The sequence below is a fragment of the Salvelinus fontinalis genome, chromosome 5 (assembly GCF_029448725.1).
Source record: "Salvelinus fontinalis isolate EN_2023a chromosome 5, ASM2944872v1, whole genome shotgun sequence".
NCBI lineage: Eukaryota > Metazoa > Chordata > Actinopteri > Salmoniformes > Salmonidae > Salvelinus > Salvelinus fontinalis.
Genome location: NC_074669.1, coordinates 54,934,322 through 54,950,468, shown reverse-complemented (window position 1 = coordinate 54,950,468; position 16,147 = coordinate 54,934,322). Strand labels below are relative to the sequence as shown.

General features: G+C 47.2%; 2 protein-coding genes across 2 annotated transcripts in view; one reads left to right on the top strand and one right to left on the bottom strand.

Annotated features, from left to right (window-relative positions):
* Positions 1 to 9,796, top strand: part of LOC129855866 (double C2-like domain-containing protein beta) — a 55,365-nt gene extending 45,569 nt beyond the window's left edge. Inside the window, exon 11 of the mRNA XM_055923959.1 lies at positions 435 to 9,796. Within this exon, the coding sequence (XP_055779934.1) occupies positions 435 to 574 (140 nt within the window). The 3' untranslated portion in view covers positions 575 to 9,796. The remainder of the gene's footprint in view (positions 1 to 434) is intronic.
* Positions 9,797 to 9,876: 80 nt separating this feature from the next.
* LOC129855865 (plasma protease C1 inhibitor-like) lies at positions 9,877 to 14,728 on the bottom strand. The gene is made up of 10 exons (XM_055923958.1): positions 14,572 to 14,728; positions 14,175 to 14,222; positions 13,502 to 13,790; positions 12,758 to 13,078; positions 12,331 to 12,546; positions 11,927 to 12,070; positions 11,580 to 11,783; positions 11,172 to 11,311; positions 10,845 to 11,067; positions 9,877 to 10,442 (listed from the first exon to the last, which is right to left on the bottom strand). Exons 2-10 carry the CDS (start codon positions 14,220 to 14,222, stop codon positions 10,195 to 10,197), a joined length of 1,833 nt encoding a protein of 610 aa, XP_055779933.1. The 5' UTR covers positions 14,572 to 14,728; the 3' UTR covers positions 9,877 to 10,194.
* Between the last annotated feature and the right edge of the window lie 1,419 nt (positions 14,729 to 16,147).

Genomic DNA, 16,147 nt, shown 5'->3' with positions numbered 1-16,147 from the left:
GCGTGTTTGAGGTGTTGTGAAAGCCTGCGTCTGTTAAATACTGGGTTGAAAATTTCACACTCCACCAACTATGCAATCACATCCAGGAAAACCTCTATCTGTCTGATGACCCCCCCCCCCCCCCCCGACTCTGTCTTTCGCTCTTCATCTCTCTCTCTCGTTTCCTATCTGTCAATTTCAAGTTCTCTCGTTCCCTGTGTGTCTCCCGTGTCTCTCTGTGTGCTTCTCTGTGGGTCTGTCTGCGTGTCTGTCTGTATGCCTGTCTGTCGCTAGGTTGTTCATGTAAAATATATGTTTTTCTCGACTTAAGGTTAAATATTTCCTTTCTCTTCTCTCCTTCTTCCTCTCTCTTTCTCTCTCTCTCTCTCTCTCTCTCTCTCTCTCTCTCTCTCTCTCTGTCTGTCTCTCCCTTCCACCTTCTCCCTCTCTCACAGGCGGAGTTGAACTGGGCATAAATGCCAAGGGAGTGAGGCTGAAACATTGGTTCGAGTGTCTCAAACACATCGGCAAGAAAGTTGAGTACTGGCACACCCTCACGCAGCAAGGAGCCCCTCCGGAGGCCCCCCCGCAGTGACTGACATACACACACACTTTATCGCAATTATTAAATGATCATCAATGAATGGTAAAGAAAGAAAGAAATAATAAAGTAATAAAGTAATAAAGTGATAAAACATGCAATAATGATACGGATAATGATGATATAATAATAAGAATAATATTATTTATAATACAAATCATAATAGTAGGTAATTATCCCAATGTAGCTTTTTTATAAGTAAATACATTTGTGAAAATGTCCCTCGTTGAAATGTTTAATGTGAAGGTGCGAACAAATTTGACCTTAGCCCTCAATATTATGAAGTCACTTGCATTTCAGTCATTCAAATGTACACATTAATAGTGTAGAATCTCTTACCTGCACTGTAACTACAATACTGGAACATTCTGTAAGCACCTTTGCCCGACAAGGTCTTGTCACGATCGTTGTAGTCACCAGGTTGTTTCTACTAGGGATGTAGTTGAAAAAGGTGGGTAAGAGTGCTGAACGTCCGGTTGAGATGACTGGCGTCTAGCAACGCTAATGCTAACTGCTATAACAGTTCTAGGAAGTATGGGTAACTGCATACTTGGTGTGTCTCTGAAAGTGGCTGTGGCGAATAAAGTGGGTGGATCAACAGCGATGGGTGTAACATCAGCGCTCTGTTATTGGTTAGACGTTTTGACTGAGCGGTGTTGTTTTTCGCTTCTTACCATGCAACTACTATACCGCCAGTGTTTGGACTTCAGTTTTGAAGCCAGAAGATGAGCGCAATTTGTATTTCACTGCTTCAAATAATTGTATATTTTCAGTGAATATTTTTTTAAATTTTAAGTACTTATGATGGTGTCACGACTTCCGCTGAAGTCGGCTCCTCTCCTTGTTCGGGCGGCGTTCGGCGGTCGACGTCACCGGCTTTCTAGCCATCGCCGCTCCATTTTGCATTGTTTCATTTTTTTTGTCTTGTTCCCTGCCCACCTGGTTTACATTCCCAATCACACTGCATGTATTTATTCCTCTGTTCCCCCATGTCTTTGTGTGAAACTGTTTTTGTTACGTGTTTCGTGGGTACGCGCCAGGCTGGGTTTTTTCCCGTTGTTCCGTGGTTTCTCCACGAAGGATGTTTATTGTAAAACATTTTGATCATTTTTGTGACGATTTCGTGCCTTTCACTTTTACCTTTGGCTGGAGGTTTTTGACGCAGTGGCGTCTGTCTGTTTATTGCCATGTGCGCCTGTTCACAACTCTCTCCTCTCCTGCACCTGACTTCTCCACCCGTAGCGCACACCCTGACAGAATTTCACACCACCGATGGAGTCAGCAGGAGCGCATCCGGGAACACTCGGCAATGCTGCAACTTCTCGGTGCCACAATGGATCGTGTTGTCCAGACCATGGACCGCTGGGAGAGACAGGAAGTCTCTACCCGTCCCTCCTGGATCCAGTCCCAGTGGGATGTGTCTCTCCCTTCCATGGGAGTATGATGGGACGGCAGCACGGTGCCAGGGGTTCCTATTACAGCTGGACCTATACCTGGCTACCGTTCACCCAGCTCCCTCGGGAAGGGTGAGAGTGTCCGCCCTCGTCTCATGCCTCTCGGGGAGAGCTCTGGAGTGGGCAAACACCATGTGGGGAGAAGGAGACGCAGCGTTGGACCACTTCGAGGAGTTCACCCGCCGCTTCCGGGCAGTCTTCGAACGGCTCTTCCACTTGAGGCAGGGGACGAGGAGCGCGCAGGAGTTCGTCCTTGAATTCCGGACCTTGGCCGCCGGAGCGGAATGGAACGACAGGGCCCTTATCGACAACTACCGATGCAGCCTGCGCGAGGACGGGAGTTGGCCTGCAGAGATGCCACCACCACTTTTGACCAACTGGTGGATCTGTCAATCCGGTTGGATAACCTGCTGGTCACGGATGTCCAGAGAGGGCTTTGTCGGTTCCATCTTACAGCACCCCCGCTCCGGTGCCCATGGAGCTGGGAGTGGCTGCCCTCAGGGAGGCTGGAGGAGGGGCCTTCACGTGCACCATCTGTGGCCGCAGAGGGAACACTGCCTGTCAGTGCCAGTTCGGTCCCTCTGGGAGTCAAGGCAGCAGGCAGGGCACTCTGGCGTCACCCCAGGTGAGTCTGCACCACTCTCATCCAGAGTCCTCTGTTGTCCACCTGTTTGTACCTGTTTATTTTCCTGAGTCTTCCCCGTATTCCCAGCATAAGGCGCGTGTCGATTCAGACGCAGCTGGGAATTTTATCGACAGAGCGTTCGCCCTTAGTTTAGGGATCCCCGTTATTCCTGTGGTTAGACCTTTCCTGGTACACGCTCTGGATAGTCGACCATTAGGGTCCGGACTAATCAGGGAAGCAACCATCTCCCTGGCCATGGTGACACAGGGGGGTCACAAGGATAAAATCAGTCTATTCCTCATTGACTATCCTGCGTTTCCCGTGGTACTAGGCCTTCCCTGGTTAGCTCATCATGATCCCACCATTTCATGGCAACAGAGGGCCCTCACGGGGTGGTCGCGAGAGTGCTCAGGGAGGTGTGTAGGGGTTTCCGTTGGTGCTACCACGGTGGAAAGTCCAGACCAGGTCTCCACCGTGCGCATCCCCCCAGAATATGCCTATTTAGCTCTTGCCTTCTGTAAAATGAAGGCGACTCAATTACCACCCCATCAACGGGGGGATTGTGCGATAAATCTCCTGGTAGACGATGCACTTCCCAGGAGTCATGTGTATCCCCTGTTGCAAGCGGAGACGGCGGCTATGGAGACATATGTCTCTGAATCCCTGCGTCAGGGGAACATTCAGTCCTCCACTTCGCACGCCTCCTCGAGTTTCTTTTTTGTGAAGAAAAAGGAGGGAGGTCTGCGCCCGTGCACTGACTATCGAGGTCTCAATCAAATCACGGGAGGTACAGTTACCCGCTACCTCTCATCGCCACGGCGATTGAGTCAATGCACCGGGCGCGCTTCTTCACTAAACTGGATCTCAGGAGCGCGTACAACCTGGTGCGTATCCGGGAGGGAAACGAGTGGAAGGCGGCATTTAATACCACCTCAGGGCATTATGAGTACCTCGTCATGCCGTACGGGTTAATGAATGCTCCATCAGTCTTCCAATCCTTTGCAGACGCGATTTTCCGGGACCTGCACGGGCAGGGTGTAGTGGTGTATATCGATGACATTCTGATATACTCCGCTACACGCGCCGAGCATGTGTCCTTGGTGCGCAGAGTACTTGGATGACTGTTGGAGCATGACCTGTACGTCAAGGCTGAGAAATGCCTGTTCTTCCAGCAAGCCGTCTCCTTCCTAGGGTATCGCATTTCCACAACAGGAGTGGAGATGGAGAGTGACCGCATTGCAGTCGTGCATAATTGGCCGACTCCCACCACGGTAAAGGAGGTGCAGCGGTTTTTAGGGTTTTCCCATTACTACCGGAGATTTATCCGGGGTTTTGGACAGGTGGCGGCCCCCATTACCTCACTGCTGAAGGGGGGTCCTTTACGTCTGAAGTGGTCGGTTGAGGCGGACAGGGCTTTTGGGCACTTAAGAGCTCTGTTTACCTTGGCTCCTGTGCTGGCCCATCCGGATCCCTCTTTGGCGTTCATAGTGAAGGTGGACGCGTACGAGGCTGGGATAGGAGCCGTGCTCTCTCAGCACTCGGGCACGCCATCCGAAGCTCCGCCCCTGTGCTTTCTTCTCGAAGAAGCTCAGCCCGGCGGAGCGGAACTATGATGTGGGGGACCGGGAGCTGTTGGCTGTGGTTAAGGCTTTGAAGGCGTGGAGACATTGGCTTGAGGGGGCTAAACACCCTTGTCTCATCTGGACTGACCACCACAACCTGGAGTAAATCAGGACATCGAGGAGACTGAATCCACGTCAGGCAAGGTGGGCTATGTTCTTTACCTGTTTTGTGTTTACCCTGTCCTACAGACCAGGTTCCCAGAATACGAAGGTAGACGCACTCTCCCGGCTGTATGACACAGAGGAGCGGCCCATGGATCAGACTCCCATACTCCAGGCCTCCTGCTTGGTAGCGCCGGTCGCGTGGGAGCTGGACGCGGACATTGAGCAGGTGTTGCGTACAGAGCCCGCTCCCCTCCAGTGTCCCGTCGGGCTTCTGTACGTTCCGTCTGCTGTCCGTGACCAGTTGATCTATTGGCCCACACGTCACCCTCCTCTGTCATCCGGGGATCGGTCGGACGGTGCGCTGTCCTAGGCACCTGCCCAGAGGTAAGTTACAACCCTTACCCATTCCACAACGGCTGTGGTCGCACCTTTCAGTAGATTTCCTGACCGATCTTCCTCCCTCACAGGGTAACACCGCGATCCTGGTCGTTGTGGACCATTTTTCTAAGTCCTGTCGTCTCCTCCCGTTGCCCGGTCTCTCTACGGCCCTACAGACTGCGGAGGCCTTGTTCACTCATGTCTTCCGGTACTACGGGGTGTCTCATCGGGGTCCCCAGTTCACGTCGAGGGTCTGGAAGGCGTTCATGGAACGTCTGGGGGTCTCGGTCAGCCTTCCCTCAGGTTTTCACCCCAATAGTAATGGGCAGGTGGAGAGAGTAAACCAGGATGTGGGTAGGTTTCTGAGGTACTATTGCCAGGACCGGCCGGGGGAGTGGGCAGCGTTCGTGCCCTGGGCAGAGATGGCCCAGAACTCGCGTCGCCACTCCTCCACTAACATCACCCCCTTCCAGTGTGTATTCGGGTATCAGCAGGTTCTGGCTCCTTGGCATCAGAGTCAGACCGAGGCTCCTGCGGTGGACGACTGGTTCCGGCACTAGGAGGAAACATGGGACGCCGCCCATGTCCACCTTCAGCGCGCCGTGCTGCACCAGAAAGTGGGCACAGACCGTCACCGCAGTGGGTCTGGCTCTCGACCCAAAACCTGCCCCTCCCCCTGCCCTGCCAGAAACTGGGCCCGCGGTTTGTGGGGCCATTCAATGTCCTGAGGAGAGTGAACGAGGTGTGTTACAGGTTACAGCTTCCCCCCGATTACCGTATTAACCCCTCGTTCCATGTGTCTCTCCTCAGGCCGGTGGTGGTTGGTCCGCTCCAGGAATCTGAGGTGCGGGAGGTTCCTCCTCCCCCTCTGGACATCGAGGGGCCTCGGTGTACTCCATTCGTTCCATCCTGGATTCAAGGCGTCGGGCGGGGGGCCTTCAGTACTTCGTGGAGTGGGAGGGGTATGGTCCGGAGGAGTGGTGCTGGGTTCCGGTGGCGGATGTGTTGGACCCTGAACTGCTGCGGAAGTTCCACCGTCGCCGGCCGGATCGCCCTGCGCCTCGCCCTCCGGGTCGTCCCAGAGGCCAGTGTCGGCGCACAGCTGTGTCAAGGGGGGGGGGGGGGGGGTAATGTCACGACTTCTGCCGAAGTTGGCTCCTCTCCTTGTTCGGGCGGCGTTCGGCGGTCGACGTCACCGGCTTTCTAGCCATCGCCGCTCCATTTTTCATTGTTCCATTTGTTTTGTCTTGTTCCCTGCACACCTGGTTTACATTCCCAATCACACTGCATGCATGTATTTATTCCTCTGTTCCCCCCCATGTCTTTGTGGGAAATTGTTTTTCGTTACATGTTTCGTGGGTACGCGCCAGGCTGGGTTTCTTCCCGTTGTTCCGTGGTTTCTCCACGAAGGATGTTTATTGTAAAACATTTTGATCATTTTTGTGATGATTTCGCGCCTTGACGTACCTTGGGCTGGAGGTTTTTGACAAAGTGGCGTCTGTCTGTTTATTGCCTCTGCCGAAATAAAGTGTGCGCCTGTTCACAACTCTCTGCTCTCCTGCACCTGACTTCTCCACTCGTAACGCACACCCTGACAGATGGGCGTACTGTTGCCGGAATGTGTTGTATGCGTGTGCTTACCTTGACTGTCACCCCGATGTTGGCTACACTAGGTAGCTACTTCCCACGCCGCTGCGGGACAAAAGTTCTTAGCAACCGGAAGCGAAGGACCCGGTGTTGTTGCCGTTCATGCCCTTGAGCAGGTTGTATCAATGTGACATCTAGATAGTTGTGTAGGCTACTATCCCACTTGAAATAAAATAACGGGAGGTCAAAAAATTGCCACGTTAGCTACTGCTGGTGACACAGCTGATACGGCTGCCCAGTGGGAAGCACCTCAGGTTGGCAGACACCTCGATACAACAACGGTACATTAGTCATTCGCACTGGCTTGTACAGTCCTCGTGCATCCCAGTCAGCCACGCAAAACAGTCTTTGGCTCCAACAAATCTGCACAATTTGCTGATTCGCTTTCCATATACCCACTTGTGTTGATCAACACACTTCTTTCGCCAAGTCCACTTTCAGACACACTCCGCATATGCAGTTACCCATGACTCAGTTCGAGCATTAACTATGCTAACAATACAAAAAACAGCGCTAACAATGCTAACAGCGCTAACAGTACTAACAGTGCTAACAATGGTAACAGTGCTAACAATGCTAACACTACTAACAATGCTAACACTACTAACAGCCCGAAAGTGCTAACAGCGCTAACAGTGCTAGCGCAAAATTAGCGTAATAGGTGTGAAAACAGTATTCACCAAGGTGCGTTAACAGCGTTAGCATGTGTTTACCCTCCTCTGCATCCCTGATTTACTATACAAAGTACCCAAATGACAAGTTGGGTAAGTCAACGGCTACAGATTTTTATTATTATTATGGTGGTTGTCGCTCTGATGCAAACTGGCACACCATGACGTTAAAGCACAAAAGGATCCATCTGACGGTACTGTCTCTGTGTACTTGTCCGATGTCTGTACGTGATGACAGTGGGTGTCTGTATCTCCCCTTATCCTCCTGTGTGTATGTGTCTTTGTGTGTGAGCGAGTGTTTGTGTGTGCATACATTTTGCATACAAATATGTGTGTGCGTGTGTTTTGTGTGTATGCGCGTGTGTGTGTTTGTCTGTAAGCGTGTCTGCAAATGTCTCCATCCATGACCCCCAAAGCATGTAGCAGTGAGGAAAGACACAAAAAAAGAGACAAGACTCACTCCTACAGTATGAGACTCATGTTCCCTGGATGTCCCCCTGGTCTAACAAACGGATGTCCTGTCACATGTGCAACAGTATGGCTGGCAGTCCAGTGAGTCACTTTTCCTTGGTTACAGTCACACAAGATAACCATCAGTCTGGATTATTCTCTGAACCCTGCTCTGTGCCCTTTGACCTTTGACTTTGAGTGACTTGAAAGCTACACAGAGAGATTTCTGCGTCACAGTCTCAAACACACTATAGCCCCCTACTCTAAAGAGGGGTTATCATTGGTTATCAAATACCAACTACTGGGTGTGCAGGCTTTTGCTCCAGCTCCAGCCTAATGCAGTCTGGACGACAATAAGTGTCATCGGGTGTGCTCGTGCTGGAACAAAGGCGTGCACATCCCAGTAGCTCTCGAGTTTCCTCCTTCTTTTCGGCGCCCTTACACAAAGATTTTATTTATAAATGCCAGGATTTTTTCAATTTAGGTGAGTCTCTTATGACATTCAAATGTTCCATCGTGGAGATAAAAAAAACTATTAGTGTGAGAAATATGGCAAAAACTCCACCTGTAGCCAAAGGAATAGGTTGATTTGAGATTTTATCAATGTGCTCATCTATTCATGTCTAAGAGGAGCATATCAAGAAGTGTCTAGGTGTTTGTTTAGGGAACTATGCGAGAGAGACTACCCAGGCTGTTTTTATGAGAGAGGACCGCCCATAGAGCACCATGGACTCCTTCACCAGAGACAGACCTCGAGGGGTTAACCACACTAAGGACAGAGGGCCAAACCTGTGGCCCCTGGCTACAGTTTGGACACCTTATAGTTCCAACGTTGGCCCACTAAAGCACACTATTACCCTTTTCAAACTACTGAGACAAACATAGCCAAGTCAAGCCAAGCTGTATCACACTGGCCTGGTTCCTCATCTACTGTAGTTGCTGGAATGAAAAAAGGACAATGTGAAAATAAAATATCTAGTCCAGCACAGTATGGTTTGGGTCGGCCCTGTAGTGTGAATCATCAGTCAGTCAACAGTCTCCTGGACGTTTTCTTACTTTCTAATCATTGTCTGAGATCTCTGTGTTCGTAATTCTGTACTTGGACAAAGGTGTGAATGAAGGAGTCATCATGGATAGCAAATAAACTAAGACGATTCAGCATGGCTAGGGGTCAAATATAGGGGGACTGTGACACGGATCATGGATCGTCAAAGCATAGGGACTGAACTCTGAAACGACGAGTGAGAAGTTCAGCTCGTCTAAGTCTTTCTCGGTTACCAAGAACACACGTTGATTGACCTTGACAAAGATGGCGGTGGAGTGGAGAGGGCGGAATCTGTTCTTCTCTATGCACACCAATGACGACACAGGAAGCCTCTCCACGCGCAGCAACAACAGTGAAATGAATAATCAAACGATCAACATCTCCGATGTCACTATGTGATATGTTGTCAAAGATGCATTCATGTTTTTTTTGTATGTAATACTGCGTATGTATACAACGGGTGGGTCTAATCCTGAAAGATGATTGGTTAAAACCGCACTCCAGCCGGTGTCTATTCCACAAGTTCCTTAGTATGTATGTACCTCCCTCCCTGGGATATTCCTTATCATGGGAAGCCAGGCTTGAAGTTCTGATGTAACAACGGGAGATATTTCTTCTCTTGTCCAGGTGATCTGGTGGTTTATTTTCACTCAGATTCTCTCGATCTCTGCCTTTTATTTTGATGTGTTGTCGGTCAAGCGAACTTGACTTTGTTCATCATGTGACAAAAAAAAAGTATGCATCTTAACATTCTAATAAAGAATTGCATGTGTAAAGATTGTCATATATACGCATATGTAACTAACATTGTAACTTACATTGATCAATGCCAATTTCTTTATGGTTGATATCATTGACATGGTATCATCAATCAAATCTGTTACAGCTATCATCGCTGCTGTTTACTCGTTGGGTTGTAATTTACTGTTTGTAAGAAGAAGAAAAAAGGGATAATTCAGGGTAACTTGCTCAATTTGATGCTTTACTCGGTTCTGCCGTTGCTTTAAAACCTTTATCGTCATAGATATTGACATTGTCTTCCTTTAATGACATTAATGGAATGGGGAGACAGGGTGGAGGGGGAGGACTATTGTTACAGCATCCCTGTGTACTCACTGACATCCTGTAGTGTCTATTTCTATGTGGAACATACGGTGTGATTGCCATCATGTGGTGAATTTGTGGAACTACTTCTCAAAATAAACTGAAACCGTTTTGAGTGGCTTACTGTGTACGTTTTTGGACAGAAGAGTGATTTCAATGGCACATTTGTCCCAAAAAAGATTTCCATACCACATGTGGAGAGATGTTGTCACCTTTTATTCTTTGATAAGTCATGCATTTTGTGACAACCTATTGCAAGCCCTCGCAAGCATTTATTTTAAAACAATATGATAGTCATTCTACGAAGTTACAATGAACATGTAATTATAATGAGTCTATATCGATTTATATTATATGTTGAAACGTGCTGATGATTAAACGTACAGTATCGTCAAAAAGCACAATCTCTGAATGAAGTAATACTGCTAATATTATTGCAAATGTCCTTTCCTTTGCAAACATGGCTTTTTCTATATGCATGCTACTCTGGCCCCCTCTCTCTTCCTCCTTCTCTCACGGCTCGGTCACTCGGCCCACAAACAATGGGGCCTTGGCCTGGTCGCTCCACAGTATCATCAGGAAGGGCCTGAGGGCTGAGAAGGAAGAGAAGGAGCGGGAGAAAGAGAGGGAAGTGGCCGCACCAGCCTCCACACCTTGCTCCGTCAGGGAGAGGAAGGCCCGGTGGCGGGCGTCCGTCAGGAGCAACTCGTTGTCGGAGTAGAGGCCACACAGGTTGGCGCTGTCGAACAGCTCCGACAAACCTAAGGGAAGAAAGAGGTGGGGGAGTAAGAGGAAGGGGATATGGAGAAGGAGAGCGAAGAGGGCCAGAAGGAAAAAGAGAAGGATAGAGGGAGATCGAAGAAAGGAGGGGAGAGATGTGAGAGAGGCAAATCAAGAAAAGACAGAGTTATATCATAGATTGGAATTTGTTTTGTTGGTTTAGGTTGACTTAGAACGACCTGGGGAAATCCATTCCTGCATCTGGTCGTGCACATTTTTGTAGTAGCCAAGCACAAACATCTAGTTCAACCAATCAAGTTCTTGGTGATGAATTTAATCAGGTGGCTACAACAAAAGGCACAGTCTGTAATTTCAACAGTCAGGCAGCAGGTAGGCTAATAGACAGACAGATAGACACAGACATGACATCCATACAGACAGACCTATTTTCCTGAGCAGGGTGTTCATCTCGGTCCGGACGTCTAGTTTGATTTTGGGCAGAGTGACCTCGGTGGCCTGGGGAGACACCTGATTCATCTGCTCCACCATCTGGCTCACTGCCTTGTCCGTCATCTTCCCCTCCACCAATTGCAGGTCAGAGAGCTTGGCAGAGGGCGGGAGCAGGATGAACAGGCTACTTTCACCAGAGAGAGGGAACATCGCCACCTATGGGTGATAGACAAGGTCAGAATGTTATGTAGATTGTGTGTGTGACTGCTTATAGTGTATCTATGCATGTAGGTGTGGGTGTGTGTAATCAAAATGGTTACCTGTGCCTTCACTGCCGGGATGTATTGCATAGCCAATTTGTATTTGGCACTGTAGAGGACAGGCACCTTCACAGTATCACCATTCAGTTTCACAAATGGAGACTTCTTGGATTTTGCATCAAATTTCATCTTCCATTGACCTAAAACAGATGTGTTTTTATAATCCACAAACTCCATATCCGCTAAAATAGACTATATCCTATCAGATAGATAGAGCATCGGTGCTTACCAAGAGCTTACTTTGATCACACACACACACACACACACACACACACACACACACACACACACACACACACACACACACACACACACACACACACACACACACACACACACACACACACACACACACACACACACACACACACACACACACACACACACACACACACAAACAATACTGACCATTGAAATACACAGCATTGAGGAGTACCAGTTCGGTGTGGGCAGGAACAGAGTCGACCAGCTCGTTGATTTTATTATTTGTCTGCTTCGCCACCCAACTGTTGATCATTTCCACGTTTACCTCACTACTATTGGTCAATTTGACTGGATCTGCACCGTAGAACTGCATGGATTGGTTGGTAAAGGACTCACTCAACTTCATGTCTGAGGTGGGAGAGAGAGGGAATACCCGAGAGGTGGACAGACAGACAGTGAGTTAAGGGGTGTCGGCGACTCATGATTAAATTGACAATATATGACGAAAATTCGAAATTATAGCTGGAGTACTAATTGTGCTCTGGTAGTACTGGGGTTGTAATAGATCTGAGAGGCCATCTTCAGTGTGTCCTGAAGTTTCAGCTTCAGTTTCTTCATCTCGGAATGAACGCAGAAGAAGTCGTGAGACAGACAGAGAGCTGTCTCCATGTCTCTCCTTGTCTTGCCACGAGCACCTAATGAGAGAGAGAGAGAGAGAGAGAGAGAGAGAGAGAGAGAGAGAGAGAGAGAGAGAGAGAGAGAGAGAGAGAGAGAGAGAGAGAGAGTGTGAATGTATTTTACTTGGCTCCCCATGAGTCTATTATTCACACAGTAGGAGTTTATATCAAGAATGTTGCTTTATTAAAAATTAAAAAAAAACTGAGATCTAGAGTATGAGTGCACTTGGACAACCCCTCCCCATGTTCCCTTTTAAAGAAACCCCACCCTCTCTTACCTAGTAACAGGTGGGTTAACACCCCGCTGATACTGATTGGAGAGAAGAGTAGGTTTTTCATGGGCTGCGATTGGCTGAGGTGGGCATAAAGCTTCATGGAGAACTCATTGAGGGATTCTTTTAGCATGGCCTCCCACGACCTGCTGGTCTCGTCTTGACACGATTCCCAGGGGGTCATGAACCCAACGCAGGAGTAAGGAAGAACGGTGGGCGCAGCTAAAAGAAATGGCAAACTAATATTATAATTTCAACAAATCAAGAGCGTAACAGTGTCTTGAACATTGCAGGTGAGAGTCGTAACATTTGGGAATTATGGCTATTCGGGACCAATTGATGTTACATTTGTGAATTACACCAATTTAACAAACGTGTGTGTGTATACACAGGCAAAAGTTTGAGCGTGTAATAGAAGGTTAGCTAAACGTACCTTCCACAATTAGCTCAATTGTATTAAAGTTGCTGCTTTCTCTGCCCTCCTCAGCTGTCTCACAGTAGTACATGCCGGCATCCTCCATTTTGACCCCATTAAGTGTGATTGTCATATCTTTTTCAAAGGGGCCAAAAAGCCATTCTAGTCTGTCACCATCCACCATTTCTCCAGTCTCTGCGGGATTCAGCTGCTTCCGTGTGCCGTTCATTACTTTATCATATCTGAACCAATGGACCTGGTATTTGCCGGATGGTGGGCGTTCACAAGGTAAATTCACAGTGGACCCTTCATTTACCTTGAGAATGTAGCTGCTGGACACTGGAGGGATAGAGACGGAGATGAAAGACAGCAAAACAGTAGAGTGGATTTCTGGAGCCAACCTCAAAATGCATACAATGTTTGCTGACCTGCAGAGTTTGCTAAACTGCAACAACAACAAAAATTCCCATATTTCACCAGTTTTTAACAATTACAATCTATGAATAGAGTTCTGGGGCTGTATGTTTAAATCAACTGAATGCCTTATTCGTTGTGATCTAAACCCTCTGCTCAAGTTGTCGTCCTTTTTCTCTCCTCAACATGGACTCAAAGATTCATTCCTGGATTGAGTTTAACTTGTAACATGATTTTTTTATAAAGTTGGGTGTAAAAACCACAAGCAGAGTGTCTATTTTAAGAAAGGCCTACATCACGTCACAGGCAGTTGTGATGGAAATAGGAGGTGGCAGTATGTGTCCTTACCATCAACCTGGACTATGTGCACTTTTTGCCACTCCATATCATTCTGCTTGATCACACATTCATATTCCCCCTCGTTGGCTACACTGACGGGAGAGATTTCCAGAAAGAAGCCATCCGGGGAGAGCTTGAGTTGCTCTGAGGATTCTGGGTAGTCTGGAACCAGGGAGTCATTGTATTTCCAGGTGATCTTAGCCCCAACAAAGCTTTGTTGTTTTTGTCCAGGGAGACATGGGAAGACCAGGGTGGAGCCAGGTACACCAAGCAGGACTCCAACGGAGGAAGAGAAAAGCTGGATCGAGAGACAGATGGACAACCAAACAAGAAGGTGGAGGCTGTAAGGTACATGAGGTGTCTCAGTGCTACATTAGCATTTGTCCTAAAAAAAACAGATTAATTTTAGAATTCAAAACGGGCCCGTTTTCCCAGAACCAGATTCACGCTTTCAAAAAGTGTCTTAGAGAAGGACTGCTGATCTAGCAACAGGTCTGCCCTGTCCATGTGATCATATTCATTATGATCTGAAAGCTAAAGCCGAACAGCAATCCTACTCTTTGTAAATACAGGCAACGGCCCCGGGACTAAAAAGCATTTAACAGAGATTCTCCATTTAGCATGCTTTTCAGACCAAGAGTGTGTTTAATCATTCTCCAGGAAAATGTCTCTTTGTGTTTACCTCAAAGACGAGCAGGAGGGAGACACACGATATGACTGAAATCCTCATCTAGGGAAGATGAAGAAAGATAGAGGGGGAGAGAAGAGGTAGGAAGGGATAGCGTGTAGTGGGCAAAGGGGCAGTGGGAATGGAAAAAATCAATAGAACACAAAAGCAAGCTTAGTTTGGCACATATTCATGCATTCTTTCCTAATCCGGTGGGCCATTGACCCATGCCTTATTTCTCAGTGCAACAAGCAAAGTATCAAGCATATCATTTGCAGTTATAACAACATAGACAAACAATATCAGAAATATTATTTCTAGAGTACCTAACCATGATATCCTTATGACAGTAGGCCTATCATGATTGAGTCATCGGTAGATCTTTAGAAAGACATCTAAAAAGTGTACTCACACTGCAGGTCACTTGCAAATACTACAGCATCAGAAATTGTCTGAGGATGATATATTCTCTCTACTGGGAAAAAAAGGGTTCACGTCCTACTGCGTGTGTTCATCTACTGCTTGTATTCAGTATGTGTGTGTCCTTCCCTTCCCTGCTCTCTCCAAAACGAATGACTTATCTGTTTATTGTTTGATCAGTGTTCTTGTGTGTTTGCACTTTGTACGGGTTGATTTCCCGAAAATCACATGGCTATTTGGCAAAAGCTCCCATTCACACTGAACAAAAATATAAATGCATGTTTCACGAGCTGAAATAAAAGAAAATTAAATGTTTCATACGCAGAGGCTTATTTCTCTCAAATGTTGTGTAGAAATGTGTTTACATCCCTGTTAGTGAGCATTTCTCCTTTTCCAAGATAATCCATCCACCTGACAGGTGTGGCATATCAAGAAGCTGATTAAACAGCATGATCTTTACACAGGTGCACCTTGTGCTGGGGATAATAAAAGGACACTATAAAATGTGCAGTTCTGTGACACAACACAATGCCACAGATGTCAAGTTTTGATGTCCACCAGAGCTGTTGCCAGATAATTTTATTTGCATTTATCTTTCTTAAGCCACCTCCAATATTATTTAAAAGAATTTGGCAGTATGTCCAACTGGCCTCAACCGCAGACCACGTACAGTTAAAGTCGGAAGTTTACATACACTTAGGTTGGAGGTTAAAACTAGTTTTTCAACCACTCCACAAATTTCTTGTTAACAAACTATAGTTTTGGCAAGTCGGTTAGGACATCTACTTTGTGCATGACACAAGTAATTTTACCAGAAATTGATTACAGACAGATTATTTCACTTATAATTCACTGCATCACAATTCCAGTGGGTCAGAAGTGTACATACACTAAGTTGACTGTGCCTTTAAACAGCTTGGAAAATTCCAGAAAATTATGTCATGGCTTTAGAAGCTTCTGATTGACTCAAATGTTGTCAATTAGCCTATTGAGGTGTACCTGTGGATGTATTTCTAGGTCTACCTTCAAACTAAGTGCCTCTTTGCTTGACATCATGGGAAAATAAATTAGCCAAGACTTAAGACAAAAAATTGCAGACCTCCGCAAGTCTGGTTCATCTTTGGGAGCAAGACCACATTCATCTGTACAAACAATAGTACGCAAGTATAAACACCATGGGACCACGCAGCCATCATACCACTCTGGAAAGAGACGCGTTCTGTCTCCTAGAGATTAACGTGCTTTTGTTCGAAAAGTGCAATTCAATCCCAGAACAACAGCAAAGGACCTTGTGAAGATTCTGGAGGAAACAGGTACAAAGTATCTATATCCACAGTAAAACGAGTCCTTTATCGACATAATCTGAAAGGCCGCTCAGCAAGGAAGAAGCCACTGCTCCAAAACCGCCATAAAAAAGCCAGATTACGGTTTGCTACTGTACATGGGGACAAAGATCATACTTTTTGGAGAAATGTCCTCTGGTCTGATGAAACAAAAATAGAACTGTTTGGCTATAATGACCATCGTTATGTTTGGAGGAAAAAGGGGGATGCTTGCAAGCCGAAGAA